Source organism: Nothoprocta perdicaria, unplaced genomic scaffold (genome assembly GCF_003342845.1).
Source record: "Nothoprocta perdicaria isolate Ctin4 unplaced genomic scaffold, notPer1 scaffold_84, whole genome shotgun sequence".
NCBI lineage: Eukaryota > Metazoa > Chordata > Aves > Tinamiformes > Tinamidae > Nothoprocta > Nothoprocta perdicaria.
Genome location: NW_020456132.1, coordinates 70,644 through 85,834, shown reverse-complemented (window position 1 = coordinate 85,834; position 15,191 = coordinate 70,644). Strand labels below are relative to the sequence as shown.

Below are 15,191 nucleotides of genomic sequence, written 5' to 3'. Positions count from 1 at the left end.
AGAATTGAGAGGACCTACAACTTTATATACAACTTACAACTTCAAGTCCTCTGTTTATACATATATTTATTTTTTAACATGTATACATTTAAGCAAGCTTTTTTTTTTTTTCAAAATAATCTCAATACACTACATAGGATTGCAAAGTATCTCCAAGAGAAATTCCCAAATCTTGGCAATGCTCCTAAGACTCGGCTGAAAAATAAATTAAGGCAATCACTCACATATATATAAACTGGCACTGCAGAGCAGTTTGAGTCATGAAACAGCATCTGACAGAACACAACATTACTTTTTGCATAGCAAGCTTAATTATTGATCCACCTTATGAATATTTCTGTAGGGTGCCGGAATTTGGCACATGGCCAGAGATCCATTTTTAACTTTCATCCTCACCAGAAGGGATCCTTCCCCTCCTTGTAACAAATTCTGTTTGCAGAAATATTGCTTTATGTTGGTAGCATATGATCAGCCACAATTTAGGAAATGAAGTTTGAGATGAAAGAGAAGCTGTTAATTCACTTCATGGATGTACTTTTCACGGCCGCAAACGCTACTGCGTGCCCCGTTACGAGCACGGTGGCGGGCGGCGCTCCGCGTCGCGCGGCGGCTCCGGAGCTGGCTCCCGCTTACCTAACAGCTTATGTAAGAGGCAGACGTGGGCAGCGGGACAGCGCTGCGGCTCCGGCGCATCTCAGACACGACGCAGCCTCGCTGACAATGAATGGCAACACCGATTTCTTCTGGTGCGCTACAGTGGATGGCATGCATCCATTTTTGGTGTGAGAAATTAAGATAGCTTATATTCTCACTTTAACATGTTTATTTCATCTTTCCCTCACAAAATCATGTTTTAAGTAGGATAATTCAAGATTGCTTCAGATATGCGATAAACTACATGTTTAGTCTTGTCAGTTCAGCTTTACGGAACGTGCATCACAGCACACAAAGGAATGAGGAACCTGCCACCCAGACAGCCCCAACACGAGCAGCAAGAATTCTCTCCACCTCCGTCCCTCTTGTTTTCACAGGCGCTTGCATTACAGTGGTACACACAATAGATCAGTATTTGTTTAATTTAATATACTCTAATTTAACAGATCTTTTCAGGCCCATTCAAAGCTACCTTTGTAGTCTAATCATTTTACTTTGGCAAAGCACAGACAAACTTAATCTAATCTGTATGCTTTAAAACACTACTGTTATTTTAAATGCTGCTGGCATTTGCATTTCAGATTCATTTCCAGATTCTTCAGTAAAGTCTTCAGTTTACAGAAGACTGGTAAGAAAGCACGCCGAAGTAAGGCAGACTCAATTGTTTTCCAAATTTCTATAGTTAAACCAGACTCCAGCATTTCACCAAACCCAACTGGCTCTCTTGTATCAATGGATAGAAGAATTCAAAAATAGGGTACAATTCCTTCTGTATATAGAACTAATGCAAACTAATAGTGCAGAAGACAGAAAAATATCCACTTTGTACAAAAAAAAAAGAGCAAAAACCACAGCACGTGCAATTTTCCTACAAGACTGACACCCCAGAAACTGAAGCGCTTTGTAATTTTAATAGCAGGGGAGAATGGAAACAGAGAACAATTAATCATCTCTTTTATAAGAAAGCCATACAAGGTAACTTCTACTATAAAGCCATTTTCAAATGACTTTTCAGTGTTATTTAAATAACATAATTTTTGAAAACAAACAAAAATCATGTACCAGAAAATTATTTAATATAACAATATCCTCAGGCAGCTTGGAGCTGCCTCAATGGAACAGGGCTCAGACAACACTGTCCCATGGGACAGGCAGTTAGGGGAATAACAGTGGAACCTCTCCTTACCCTGGGGTTTTATAACACTATTTATACATGCCAAAATGAAAGAAGGAACAGAGATATTTCAAAATACAAACTGAAGTTTTTTTGGTAAAGTAAAAATCCCAAATTGCTGACCATCAATTCTACTTTCAGAAAAGAGATGCAATATAGGAATGTCTTGAACTAGGACAGTTTTATATCTTAATTCTGCTGTGGCCGCGTTGTGTTAATCTTCACTTTGCTTAAGATATCGGTTACAGATTTATGGGGAACTAGACAGCTTAGAAGATCAGTAATGGGATTGTGAGCACTGCCAGCCAGGGCTTCAAAGGCAGCTCAGGTCAGCAGAGGTCAGTGAGCTCCCGGACCAGCAAAGCCCTCTCCTCTAATAGCTTTGTTTTCTGCATGCTCCACAGAAAGCTAGGGTGGAAGAGAATTAGGGAACAGATTGGTCCTGGAGTGTCTCAGGACGATGGACATAAACAGACAAAAAGAAATGAAGGAGACGCTCACGTTCCCACTACCTACATGGACCAGTGCTTGTTCTGCAGAGAGAGCATTTCACAAGAAACTACAGGGCTGTCACATTTACAACTGCTCTATATATTAATTCAGTCTTCCTGGGATTAATCCAAAGGCATGAGTTTACTGTGTGAGTGAATCCTGAAGACTCTAGCGGACAAACCTTTTTATCATTAGGCTGCCCCAGCATCCTTTCAGGCAATGTAATCAAGAGGTGCAGGTTCAAAGCATCAGGAGGATTAATGAAGGGTAAATTCGAGCCCCACTATTCAGATACTCCCCTCCACCTTTCTCCACTGCAAAACGACTGTGCAAAAACCACCACAGAGCCTGACAGGCTGCAGGGCCACAGGGCAAGGCTGCCCCTCGCTGTGGCTACGGCCACATCTCATGCACGGCTGCACGGGCACTGGCTTCTACCACCCTGCCCACCTGGAAGCAGCTGTGCTGGGAACACCGGGAGCTGCATCCTAGCAACTACACCAAGAGCTGCAATTTGTACAGAGGCGCCGTCTCCAAAGCTCAGATGTCAAGGCAGGCAGAGCAATTACCCCATCCAAGTAATGCAGGCGAGTTGCTCTTGGCAACGCTCCTCTTCAAAGGTGGCCGAGAGGAGCGTTCGGGAGAGCCCCTTCCCCACCCCCCAGCCCAGCACAGCCATTGGGAGAGCTTTGTCCAGCTGCCCTTTCTCTCTGCTGTTAGTGACCCCATGGCACCTGGGATAGAGGAGTGCTGCTTTGTACAACGTGCTGCTCGTGCAAGCTGCACAAATGAAACAGATGTCTAAAAGCTAATTAAATAGAGCCAGGGAGAAAGACTGATGCCATCAAGGAAGGCAGGCACGTATATTCTTGTGTATAGGATTTGATTTCCATTTCAAATCTGGCCTCTTTTTGTAATACTTTTATTGGATTTCTGTCATCATTTCTTCTGATGCTGTTCTCGTTCTGCCCAGCCTGTCATTTCCCCCCATTATGGCAGGCTTTGTCTGCAAGGGGGGCAGGGGCAGAGGAGGGAGCATCCATTAGGATGCCATTAGGAAAATACAGTATTTAAGAATCTGTTTTTCACAGTTCTCTCAATTTATCAGGGATGCTTTAACTTAATCCATCATGAGTTGTTGACATTTCATTCAAAATTCAGTTGGCAGTGATACCGAAGGGCTTTGCATTCTATATAGAGAGAACATCTATGCCAGCCTGTCCCTTTGTGAGAAATCTGCATTTTCTGGACAGCAGACAGAGGGATTTTGCTTAAGTTACAATACAGACTGCAGCTCAAACAGTTACACAAATAACATGAATAAAAATGGTACTGCAGACCTAGCTGAAAACACACACACACAAAATACCTTCTTTTGAGCTTTGCAAGAACAAAGAGCTGTAGAACTGTGTTTTGAAATCTATTGCTTGGACTTCCTTTAGTAAATTTTGTTCTTTTAAGTGCAGAAATGGAATTTTTGATTTACAGCATTTTGACTTTACTGCAAATCAAAATGCACACAGCTTACATACATAGCACATTTCTTCTCACAGCACAGTGATGAAATCAGCATCCTGGCTGCTATTTCCACTAAATCGTCAATACACAGGCAGGCCTGGCTATAATTATCTGGCTGTAATTCTGTTACAAGCTACAGTAAGGCTGATCTGCTTCTGCATGTGGGTACAATCTGCTCTGCCACGCTGCTCTCCACAGCAGTCCTGAGGCACAAAGGAGAGCACGCTAAGCACTTCCAGATGCAAGTGAAAGCAGTGCTGCTCATTGCTTCATTGGGAGATGAAGAAAGGGCCAAGATTTATCAAGCAGTCATAAAAAACACAGTATCTACCTGCTACATAAATCATTACTTGGATTTCTATTTTTCTCCAGCAGAAAGGAAACGTGCACGAGACAGAAGAGCTGTCGACAAGCAACTGCTACTCCCTTCTCATGATCAGCTAGAGAGGACAAGTGCTGCTCACTGCCTGCGTCCAGGGCAACAAGATGGGTTTTTAATCAGCAATTCTCTACTAAGCTGGTTTGTTTTTTTCCAGGATCACTCACATATCAGATGTATCAGCAGGACAGCAACAGATGCTGCCTGGATGAAGGCAGGAGGCCTGGGCACGGCTATGTGGTTACTGACAGCTCCCTAGGGAGCAAGGACAGATCAAGAAGCCTCCCAATCAATCCTGCGGACAGGAGACACCTCACTCCCCAAGTCAAAACACTTGCTCAGAATTTCAAAGTACACACACAACAAGCTGCTTTTAAAGACTGCATTCCAAGTCACTTCCTTGCAATGCAACTGAAGCAGGTTTTAGTAGCTACCATAATTCTAAGGATACTACAAGATCATCCAGTCAACTTTAAAAATCCCTACACAGAAAAGCCTACAATTTAAACCAACAAACCCAGTAACAGATGAGGAAAAAAAGGGAGAACTTCCTTTGTACAAATGGGTGGCCAGAGAACTGACCTCTTTGTTTGCCTACAGACACTTAAAAATCAGATCCAGACTTGCAGCAGAGCATTGAAACACAGAGCAAGCCAAGTAAGGTTTACTAAATGTAACACATTATGACCTGCATCAGGCTGGAAGAGTGAATTTATCTCAGTTAAAATTCTGCATTTGTATAGCATTACCTTCACCAAAACAATAGACATCATAAAGCTAACAAACTTAAGTTAAAAAAAAAAAACTCTTAAATTATCAGCTACAAACTACTACAAACTACATCAAATCTGATGAAAATGAATAAAGGGGGAGGGCAATAACTGAGTCTTGTTGCTAGAAGACAGTCGCAGGGTTGAGGCTCTCCCTCCCTCTGGGCATGGCCAGCCCTCCCCACAAACATGAACAAAACAGCAAGAACAAAACCCAAGGCCCTGCACACAGCCCAGGGCAGAGGTTTCCCCACCAGGCAGCTCCTGCCTTCCATCAGGATGCTTAACTGCTTGGAGGGTACCAAACACAGCACTTTACACTGCAGTGAAGGAGGAGCCAGCTCTCAATCTACTGCATTTACATCTATTTGTAACCATTTCAAATGAGCAGCCTTGAAAAATTTAGATTATAGGATGAAGACAGTGATGACTCATCCTGGCATTTGCTCCAAGGGACAGAATTTTGCAGGAGTCAGGGACATTTCCAGATGGCATTTGCGGACCTGGGGAGGGGGCTGTGACAGGACCACCCCCTTTGCGGCACCAAAGCCACACGAGCCACAGGGCAGCTCCCTGACCCAATGCCAGGAGTGGGGCTTTGTTTCTCACTCTCATTCCTAGTTCTGAAATTGGCTAGAATGCTCTATATAGGATGACCTGCTGTACTTCATTTTCCTTCGGCTCTTAACAGAGGCATCCTACCCATCTCCATCACGGAAAGAAGGGATGTGATTTCTGCCTGGTGTGCAGAGCTGCTCAACCAGGAAACATGGCACGATGAAGATAAACAGTTTATGCTGGCAACACGTTTATTTGGAGTTTATGGCTGAGGCTTTTCTCTAATACTTACAAAATCCGGGCTGCACATCAAGCGAGGGATAGAATAAACCCTTCATTACTGATATAAGCAAACATTATGTCTAATATAAAGAAACACTGCGGGATAGCAGATTTAGTTTTGTCTTAAGATTCTTTTTAGAGTTAAACTTTAAAAAAAAATACCATCAAGTGAAAAATAATTAAGCAAATGTGTTTATCAAGTGACAGCTGAATTTTCTACTGGGTATTTATAGTTGACCCAGAAAGTGGTACAAAAATAAAAATGCACATAGATATGAAGAAATCTATGAAGGAAAGCAAAACAGAATCAATAGAAAACAGATGAAGAATAAAGGGTGCATAGAAAAAGGGGATACTATTTTGAGACCAACAGGTCAATCTCTGTAGTGGCACCATTTGCATGGTGGCAAAGTCAAGTGTCAGGTGTTAAAGAGGAATCGCCTGCTGTTACTGGAGAGCAAAGGGATGATGTGGGTGCAGACAACTGTGTCTGCAGAGCAAGTGAAACAGGTCAGCTACTGAAAGCATCAGCAGTAAAATTTGGAAGTAAAGCGGCCTCAGAGCGTTGCAGATGTCATTGCATTTAAGAAGGGCAGAGCATTGATCAAGCCGTCAGCAAACGCTATCAGGTACACAGCAAACAAGGCAACATTTTCCGTGCTCATTCTTGCTGAATTAGCCACAAGCACCATTAGATGTTTTATAAGCTGGTTTAACATCGTGATCCTCTAGCTGAATTCTGTGCTGCTCTCAATAGGCTCTGCAAGTACGGGGCTCAGCTTATGAACCTTGTGCAAAAACCCCCCGCAACTTTCAGAATTGGCAGTGATTTACTCTCAAATACAAGTGAACAATATAAAATCGCAAAGTTCTGTACAGACTCTTATTATCCACAGCTCACCCCTGGCCTCAATACAGACAGTCAAACAATCCATGCAACCTACAAAGTCAACAGAGATTACAAATGCAGAAAAATCAAGAGTTCTGTTAACAGCTTTGCTAAAAATATTCCCTAACCCAGTTATCTCAGTTCAGATAATGGTCTTTTGCACATTCTTCACCGAGTGAAAGAATAATTTAGCAGTTAGAGTGTTACTTGTGTGTAAGAGATGCAACTTTTTCACAGATTCCCAGAGTGTCTTTAAAAGTCAACTGGCAGCCCCTAAACTGAGGATAACAGGCAGGTCTCCCTTATACATGGGCTGCTGCAAGGTCAGAAAAATGGAAAAGACTATCACAGCAACTGCTGCAAGTAACGACAGATCTCCAAGACAAATGCAGGAATATTTTGTTCAGGAATACTGTCCAAAGTACTTATCAAGCAGCTCAAAGGCTTACAAAAGAGAAAATGTGCTTTTCAATATCACATCTTTCTCAGGCAGCAGAAATGTTTAAAAGCTTCACAAGATTTCTTTTTTCTCTCCAGAATCTTCCTGTTCTCTGACCCTAAGATGGCCTCTTGTGTGAGCCAGGAGCCTCTTCCATCCATCTTTATAATTAGGTAGTGGAATAAGATTTCATGTAATAGAGTGTGAAGCAGTGAAAGAAACAGATCGCTTTTTGCAAAGACATCTAAGATTACTATTAAAACATTTAAGGTCTTATCTCTCACTGTTTATTTTTTGAGGGGGGGGAGAATTCCAGCATTCTTGTTTTCAGCTAGGGTCCACCCATTTTAGACATTGTTGGGGTCCAATTATCGACATTTTAAGGGGAATCTGGTAACAGTCACGTGCATTTCCAGAACATATCAGAGAAAGTCGGGATTCAAAGCCAACTCTACTAAATGAAGCATTATTTTAGATAAAGGCAACTTGTTTTCATTACAGGAAGCCTTTTGAGAAGGGTAAAAGAAGCCATAAATATTTAGAAGTGATCTGTCTCTAAGAAATGAATAAACGTAGGAATCCATCCGAATAACGCCGTAATGCCTCTGGCTCCACATCTTCAGAAGACTGAAGGATCCATTTTGGGTATTCTGAGATACGTGCTTTGTTTGTTTAAACAGGCACTATTTTCACTCCCAAAACCACTAAGTTTGAATAAACGCCTTTTCCCAGTTCACAGTGCCTTCCCATGGAGAAATACCAGTGGATCTGGGGGAGAAAAAACAAAACCACACCCACACATGCAGGCAACACTGCAGTCAAGGCGGAAGCATCAACCCCGAGTTTCTGAGCAACCCTAAATCACTCTTCTGCTTCAATAAACATGGTATGAGCTCAAGCAGCTTAGCTCGCACTGCACATGCGGGTGACTTGCAGCCCGTGTCCCCTCAGTTTGCTGCCTGTGGTGAAAGAGCACACCCAGAAGCTCCCAGCTTGGCCCTGCAGCACTCTGTTCTCAGGGAATTCAGGGCAGGCCTTGCACCAAGGTGCTTTTCCATATTCATTTCTTAATCCAAATGACTTGGTGAATATGGTTTTAGAATGGCTGCTACTTTGCCATGACAGTGAATTTTAAAAGGCTGCAACACCACAGAAGCAAGTGAAAAAGGGAAATCTAGGGGTCTGAAAGTATTTGGTAAGTAACTGTGGTTCTGCTTGGTTGCACACTAAGACATAGCATTTCAAGCTCAAAGATCTAGCAAAAATGGACACAAGATATCTTATGCACAAGGCTTACTTTGTTAAAATAAACATATAGAAAAGAAGTTTTGATGGAAGCATTCATGTTAAATTCCAAATGCACTTTTGTACTTAACAACAACAAAAGACACAGAAAGTTAATAGATGGCATTTGGATTATATACACTTATTTCCAAAGCTGAGAACAGGCAGCTTAACTCATTTTTCTTCTGTGTTATTACTTTCTCTTCAACATCTAAAAACTCATTTTTCCCCCTACCTTTTCCTTATACCAAAGCACCTACAAAGCTGAGTTTATGCACACTCAAGCTTTCAAACAAGAGAACTGGCAAATACTGATGACATGAGATATTTACCTTTCATTTAATATTGTCCTCACTGGAGGATAAAGCCCCCACCTTGAGGACAAGACAGCAGCACAACCTGCCTCGCGGTGCTGGCAGGGCGGCTGCTGCATCTCTTACAGAGCTGGGGAGGGACATGGTGCCTGGAAACACAGGAGGGACCATGCAGTTTGAAAACAGAAATATGAAGGAGAACCATTTTAATGATAATGACAGGAAGGATACAAAGACAGACAAAGATAATACTAAGAGTGTCAGCAGTTCAGCTAAAAAGATGTTTCAACACGTAAAAATTCCTTCTTCATAAATATCACTTGTTTTTCAAAAATACTCTCCTCACATGCACCTCCACCCTCCCACACCCCCTCCCTCCAAAAAAGCTGCTACAGAGAAAGCTGGACTATTAAAGGCTTGCAAGATGGAGGATGAAACACTAATCATCTTTTGTAATGGCTTTTACTCTTCTGGCACACAGCTGGAAACACAAATACTATGCATGCACAAGTGCATCCACATCCCCCCCAACAGCTTCTTTGCTACAAATCAAGCCTTTCTTCGCGGCAGGAAACTTCAGGAGACGCTGCCTCTAACTTCATCAGGGCAGCATTTCCAGACTTCCCAAGTACTTATAAATCTGATTACACCAGATTGAATGGGCATTTCCAGAAATGAATCCAAACATCAATAACTAAGAGCTTCCCAGAAGAAGAAAATAGACTGCAACAAAGCAGAAAGAGGAGAACAAGTAAAGATGTTGAACATATTAAGTGGCATCTTCCGGTCCAAAGGAAAGGAATTTCCCAAATACCTGCTTCATAACTTGGGAAAACTGTAAGTATGTGAGATGAAGATATTTCTGAGGTAGATCAGCTCTCTGCACAGAAATAAATTCACAATGTTTTATAGCCCTGTGTGCACCAAATCCCCATTCACAGTCAGCTTCTCTGCTGAGGTGATGACTTTCTCCCCATCACCTACAGAGTCACCTAGGTCATGAGGCTGGACATGAGGTTGGCTAATGGCGATGCAGATAGGCTTGAATTCTGAAAAAGTTCGAAGACTCTTTTGCAAGTCCTTATCAAGACAGATTTTCTCCAAAGACTTATATTACGAAAAAGCAATTAACACTGTACATTACATTTGCCTTGACACTGTATTTCCTGGTAATTAGATCCAAAACCACTTTGCTCTTTAGCCAACATCTTATAAGGACTAAACAAAACACCACTCAGTCATCCTGTCTCTCCCATGATTTCCATCTCATACACAAGCTCCTGATAATAAGTAATAAACACAGCAGCACACCTTAGGAAAAACAATTATCATTTTAAAAACCAAGCACATGAGCAACTCCCTGGATAGCTACCAAATGGTTGTTCCGCAAGGTACAGAAAACCCATCCTAAATCTGTGAAATAATCCTGTATTTGTTATCCAAATAAGCAGCAATGCACAATAACCCACGTTCCTCGCTCTTCCTGAGTTCCCCGAAGAAGTCACCGGAAAAAACGACAGATCGGTGAGCCTCGAGTTGCTGCTTCTCTGGAAATAGTCCAACCAAGGGCAACATGGCCCAAAATCACAGGGCAATAAGCACACCACATCGTGACTTGTCTTATCCACAAAGTAGGAAAGCAAAGCAGGTAAAAAAAAAAGATTTCCAGCCTTTGTCAGATCACGATAATCTTTCCATGTCATAAAACATGGTAATCTTCCCATGCTCTAACACTTTGGAAAGATAGCACTCCCACACAAGTATCTGCTAAATTTCGATGTCTTTGGGGTCATCAGTTCCATACAGAGGTCATGCTCATCTCACACACCAATCCTTCAGAAAAGGCTTTTACACCAAACATACATAATCTGCATTGGAATAGAAAAATTAAGCAAAGCTGAAAAATATACCACAGATGCTTGGTGACAAAGCTAGCATTAAGTTCCCAGATTAATTCTTCTACTAAGAAAATACATGCTATATATCAACTGAATTCTCACATCAAGACTGCTCAAGGCTATATTGAAAGAGGGAGAAAATAAAAGATTCTTTCCAATTGTAGAGTAAACCCAGCTATGCTAACAGAAGCTGCGTCTCCATTTCACATCCTACATCAAACTGGTATGAGGTAGAAAGCCATTTTACAACAGGGATTTCTCCCCTCCATCGTGACAAAATCCCCACCTATATTAAGTATTGTGTCTCGAGAAAGATGGATGGATTTCGCCTGAAGCACAGCATGCCACACCCCACTGACAAAAATATGCACTTTATCATTAGTAAAGCACAGGGGAGATTCTTACTCTTTTACAAAGAGTTGTTAGGTAGTCATTCATCTACAACTTAAGTTTTTTGTTAGATCTCTCTCATAGTTTAAGACCTTTAAACACGAGTGACAACAAGCTACAGAGATCTCTGCACAGGAGCAAATTAAGAATGCAATTTCTTTACAAAAGTACTAACTGTTGACGTCACTGGGATAGATCAAATAAAACATGTTTATATTCCAGGCATGGAAATAAACGAGAGTTCCTGCACAAGACAGCTCTCCAAACAGTACCTATATACTGTTAGCAGAAAGGCTAGACAACAAAATAAGAAACAAAGAAACCCAACACTGCTCAGACTCTACCCATCTCCTGCAAAGACAGAGACTCTCCATTTTTGCTTTATTTCTCTTCATGGAATAGAACCTTGCAGAACAGCAGCCCCTCCCCTCCCACTCTCTCATTTATTTCTTTTCCTTATACTATGCAAATAAAAGAAATTCCTGCAACAATGTCCTCCTGCGCCCCGCAGTTCCCTGCCCGTGTTCCCATGTACCCTCTTTGCCAGCAGTGCAGGCAGCGAGAGCACGGGCTGGGGACGTCCTGCCCTGCTCTGCCTGACACCAAGCGCGCAGCAGGGAATGGCAGCGCTCGGCACGCTCACTGCTCCCAAGCTCCACTTTAAGGCGCCCCCACGTTCCAGCTGAAAAAGCAAGCGACAACCCAGATGAAAAACCCTTTTATCCTCTTCCCGATAATAATAATCATCGAGTCGGGACCTGCCTAGAAAGATTAGGTTTAAATGCTCTTCTTGCTGAAGAATCAGTCTGCAGACAAACCTTTTACTGAACTGCATTGGAGGTGGTCGCTCTAGACTTGTCAGAGAAAGGAAATGAAAACCTGTCTCATTTAGAATTAAAATCTTCTATTTCTTTTTAATATTGGAAAAGCCTGGAAGCATTGTCCCCCCCATACAGCTAGATAGGAAGAAAAGCCTCCTCCTGCAAAGAATCTCCCAAGACAGGGAGCTCTTCAACCTTTCAGTGCTCAGGAATAAATGGCCTTGGAGCTATTCTGAAGAGGAAACTAGAGGCAAGAGAGGCAGTTTTCTGGCTTACAAGAGTCAGCAGCTCCACCCTCTCCGACAAGACTGTAATAAGTAAGTGCACAAGGAAAATGCATTTGTAGGTATGTCAGCCAAAGCAATCAATTAGAGAGTCACCTTGAGGCTGCAGAAAACCAAATAGATACAGAATGAACCTGCAGGCTCTCAGGATTGATGGGTAGCTCACTGAAGAAAATAAAATAAAATTGTATTTCTCATTTTTTCTTTTTTTTTTTTCCACTACATTTAAAGAGGAGGTACATTATAGAAGGCTTTTATATTTAAAATTTTGAAGCAGAATCAGAACGCACAGGGACTCGTGGAAGAGACTAGAAGGGAAGACAGGAATTAGCATACTGCCTTAGGACTCTTCTGACCCAGAGCTCCAAAGCACGTGACCGGGGGCTTTGTAGGGATGCCTATTTACTTGTGATAGAAAATATATCTCGGACAAAGTCAAATTTATGTTGTTAAGCTCCTGTTTTGGTGCTTATTTTCAAGAAACAGTAAGATCACTAAGTCTTGACCTTTATTTTTTTTTTGCTGGAAAATCTGCTCAAAACCTAGAAAAGCGTAGTGGGAGATGATGGTAGGAGGTCCAAGAAAAGCACTTTCCCCACGGTTCCTGGGTGGGAAGTAAATTACGACCTCTTTTTCTTGAAAGCTCAGAAAAAAATATAAATAAAATTTAAAAAATATTTCCTTTAAGCTCTTCATTTTTCTTTTGTGATGACAAATTCCTGCCTTTTTTTTCCCCATTTTTAACAGAAATTATGTTAAACAATTTTAAACATTTTCCTTTCCAATATTTTATGAAATAAAGCTGCATTGCAGTCTTCTCCCAAACAATCTAACAAAACACAAAGGTTCATTTCTGGTCTGCTTTACATAGCATCTATAAGAACTTTAAGTCCAAAACACTGCTTTTCTAGATGGGAGTTCCCTCTGGTAGCATCTTCCATCAAAACCTGGATCCTTCTCCCAACAATATTTGCTAGATCTAAGCAGTAATTCCAAGTGAGTCAATACCAAAAACCAATGCTGCTTTTGACTGATATACTGCAGTGGCAGCCTCTGTAGATTAAGTTGCACCAATGTCCACGAGCCCTGTACTCTGAATAAATATGACAATGAATAGTGAAGACCTTATTCCCAATTATATTTACAAAACTGCAAGTAGTTGCAAATGCCTCTGCGGCACCCCAAGTGTATTTTGTTTTGTTTAAAGAAACAACCAAGATGTGCATTTAGGCAAGAATCTGTATTTTGCCCTATGAATGGGAGGGAAAAAGCACACCCTAAGCTTCAGAACAGATTTTCAAGGCGACTCTTTTAAATCTTTATCCTAAAGAAACTAGCTGATATCTGCAAGATATTAATGGCTTTTTCAAGGCACCACAGTTACCGTTTTCCCCAGATGCTTAACAAACAACAATGCAGCTAAGCTACCTGCACACTCACTGAAGCAGGGGAAAAAAAGCAAGTATTCTAAACACTATCTTTTGGAGAAACGATATTGGTAAAGGGATATTCAACTGATGCAATTCAATCAGGTTTTCACATATCTGAGAGTTTATTTGTTGAAGAAGGAGAGATTCACTGCGACTTGATTTTTAAGCATCCAAGCAACTGTGACACAGTTACTCCTCCTTCGTTTCAGGCACCTGCATCCAAAATGACAGGCTGTATTGTGGATTGTGATTGATAACAGATGGGCGCGGATGACAAAAGCTGAAGGTTACTGCAAGTAAATGAAGGGTTTCCTATAAAGCCAAATTAGTTAAGTGAAAATAAAGAGAAATGAGTCACTTATGTCCAGAATTGACTCATTCTTTCCTCACTCATCTATGATCATTCAACAGCTTAAAGTTACTGCTAATTCTAAAGTTACTGCTAATTCACAGCTTTAATAAGAATCTTAACCAAACACATAAGCAACAGCACATTGTTAGCATTGCTAATTCTATGGGTTCTTTCTCGTAGCGGCTCAACCCAAGCAGAGCTATATGTAAAGCACAGCACCAAACCACTCCTGGGGAGGCAAGCTGGCATCTAAGGGACCGCGGCGTGCCCGAAATGGCACCTCCGCATCCGACAAGAGGGGGGTTCATCTCAAACTCTCCAGGAAGCTGCAGCCCCGGGAGGTGCGGGGGCACCTGAGCCACAGCCCAAAGGCCATTTGGTAAATTCAAAGCGATGTTAGTCAAAGCCCGTTCCTTCAAAGGGCGCGGGTTGCGAGGAGACTTGTCCTAGTGAAGGACGCGTTGTGCGTTCCCCACAGACAGCGGCACCTCGGTGGGGGAAGAGGGTGGCGGGGGAGGGTTCCCCGGCACTCACGGCGGGAGATGGCGATAGAAGGCGGGGGGGGGGGAAGGAAAGGGGTGATGCCGCAGCGAGCCCCCTCCCCGCCGCCGAGCATGCCCAGAGCCCGGCATGACATCAGCGGCACCGCGGCGCCCCAGGGAGGCAGGGGGGACGAGCACTCACCCCGATGACCACCGTCTCGTCGCCCTTGAACTTGGGGATGAACTTGTCCCCGCGGAGGATCTCGGCCTCGTTGAGGGGCCGGAATCGGCACATCACCTTGATGCTGCACTCGGCGGGGTCCGCCATGGCGGCGGCGGCGAGGCGCTGCGGAGAGCGGCTGCCGCAGCGAGCCCTCGGCGAGGCGGGCACTGCAGGCGGCCGCCCCGCCGCTAGCGGGGCATGAGGGGCCGCGGCTCAGCAGGGGCGGCGACGGCGGCGCAGCTCAGCGCCCCGCGCAGCGACCATCGCGGCCGCGGAGGGAAGGGGAACGGGGGTGGCTCGGAGCCGTCGCCCCGCAGCACCTCAGCGGCGCGGCGCGGCCATGTCCCCTCCCCCGCCGCCGCCCTTTGTGGCTGCGCCGCAGTACGCGGCGCCCGCCCCGCTCCGCCCCGCTCCCCGCCGCTCCGCTTCGCGCGGGATGATGGGCGGCGTAGTCCGCGCGGCAGGTGGCGGCGCGCGACCGCCCCCGCGCCTAACGGCTCCCCGAAACCTCCCCCCACTCCTAACGGGTCCCCTAACGGCTCCCCGAAACCTCCCCCC

At 43.6% G+C, this 15,191-nt stretch overlaps 1 protein-coding gene across 2 annotated transcripts in view; it reads right to left on the bottom strand.

Annotated features, from left to right (window-relative positions):
• KIF5C (kinesin family member 5C) overlaps positions 1 to 14,783 on the bottom strand; it is a 69,685-nt gene extending 54,902 nt beyond the window's left edge. For both annotated transcript variants that reach the window (XM_026052153.1, XM_026052154.1), the window contains exon 1: positions 14,613 to 14,783. In XM_026052153.1, coding sequence (XP_025907938.1) covers positions 14,613 to 14,738 — 126 coding nt within the window. In that variant the 5' untranslated portion in view covers positions 14,739 to 14,783. The remainder of the gene's footprint in view (positions 1 to 14,612) is intronic.
• Positions 14,784 to 15,191: the final 408 nt, after the last annotated feature.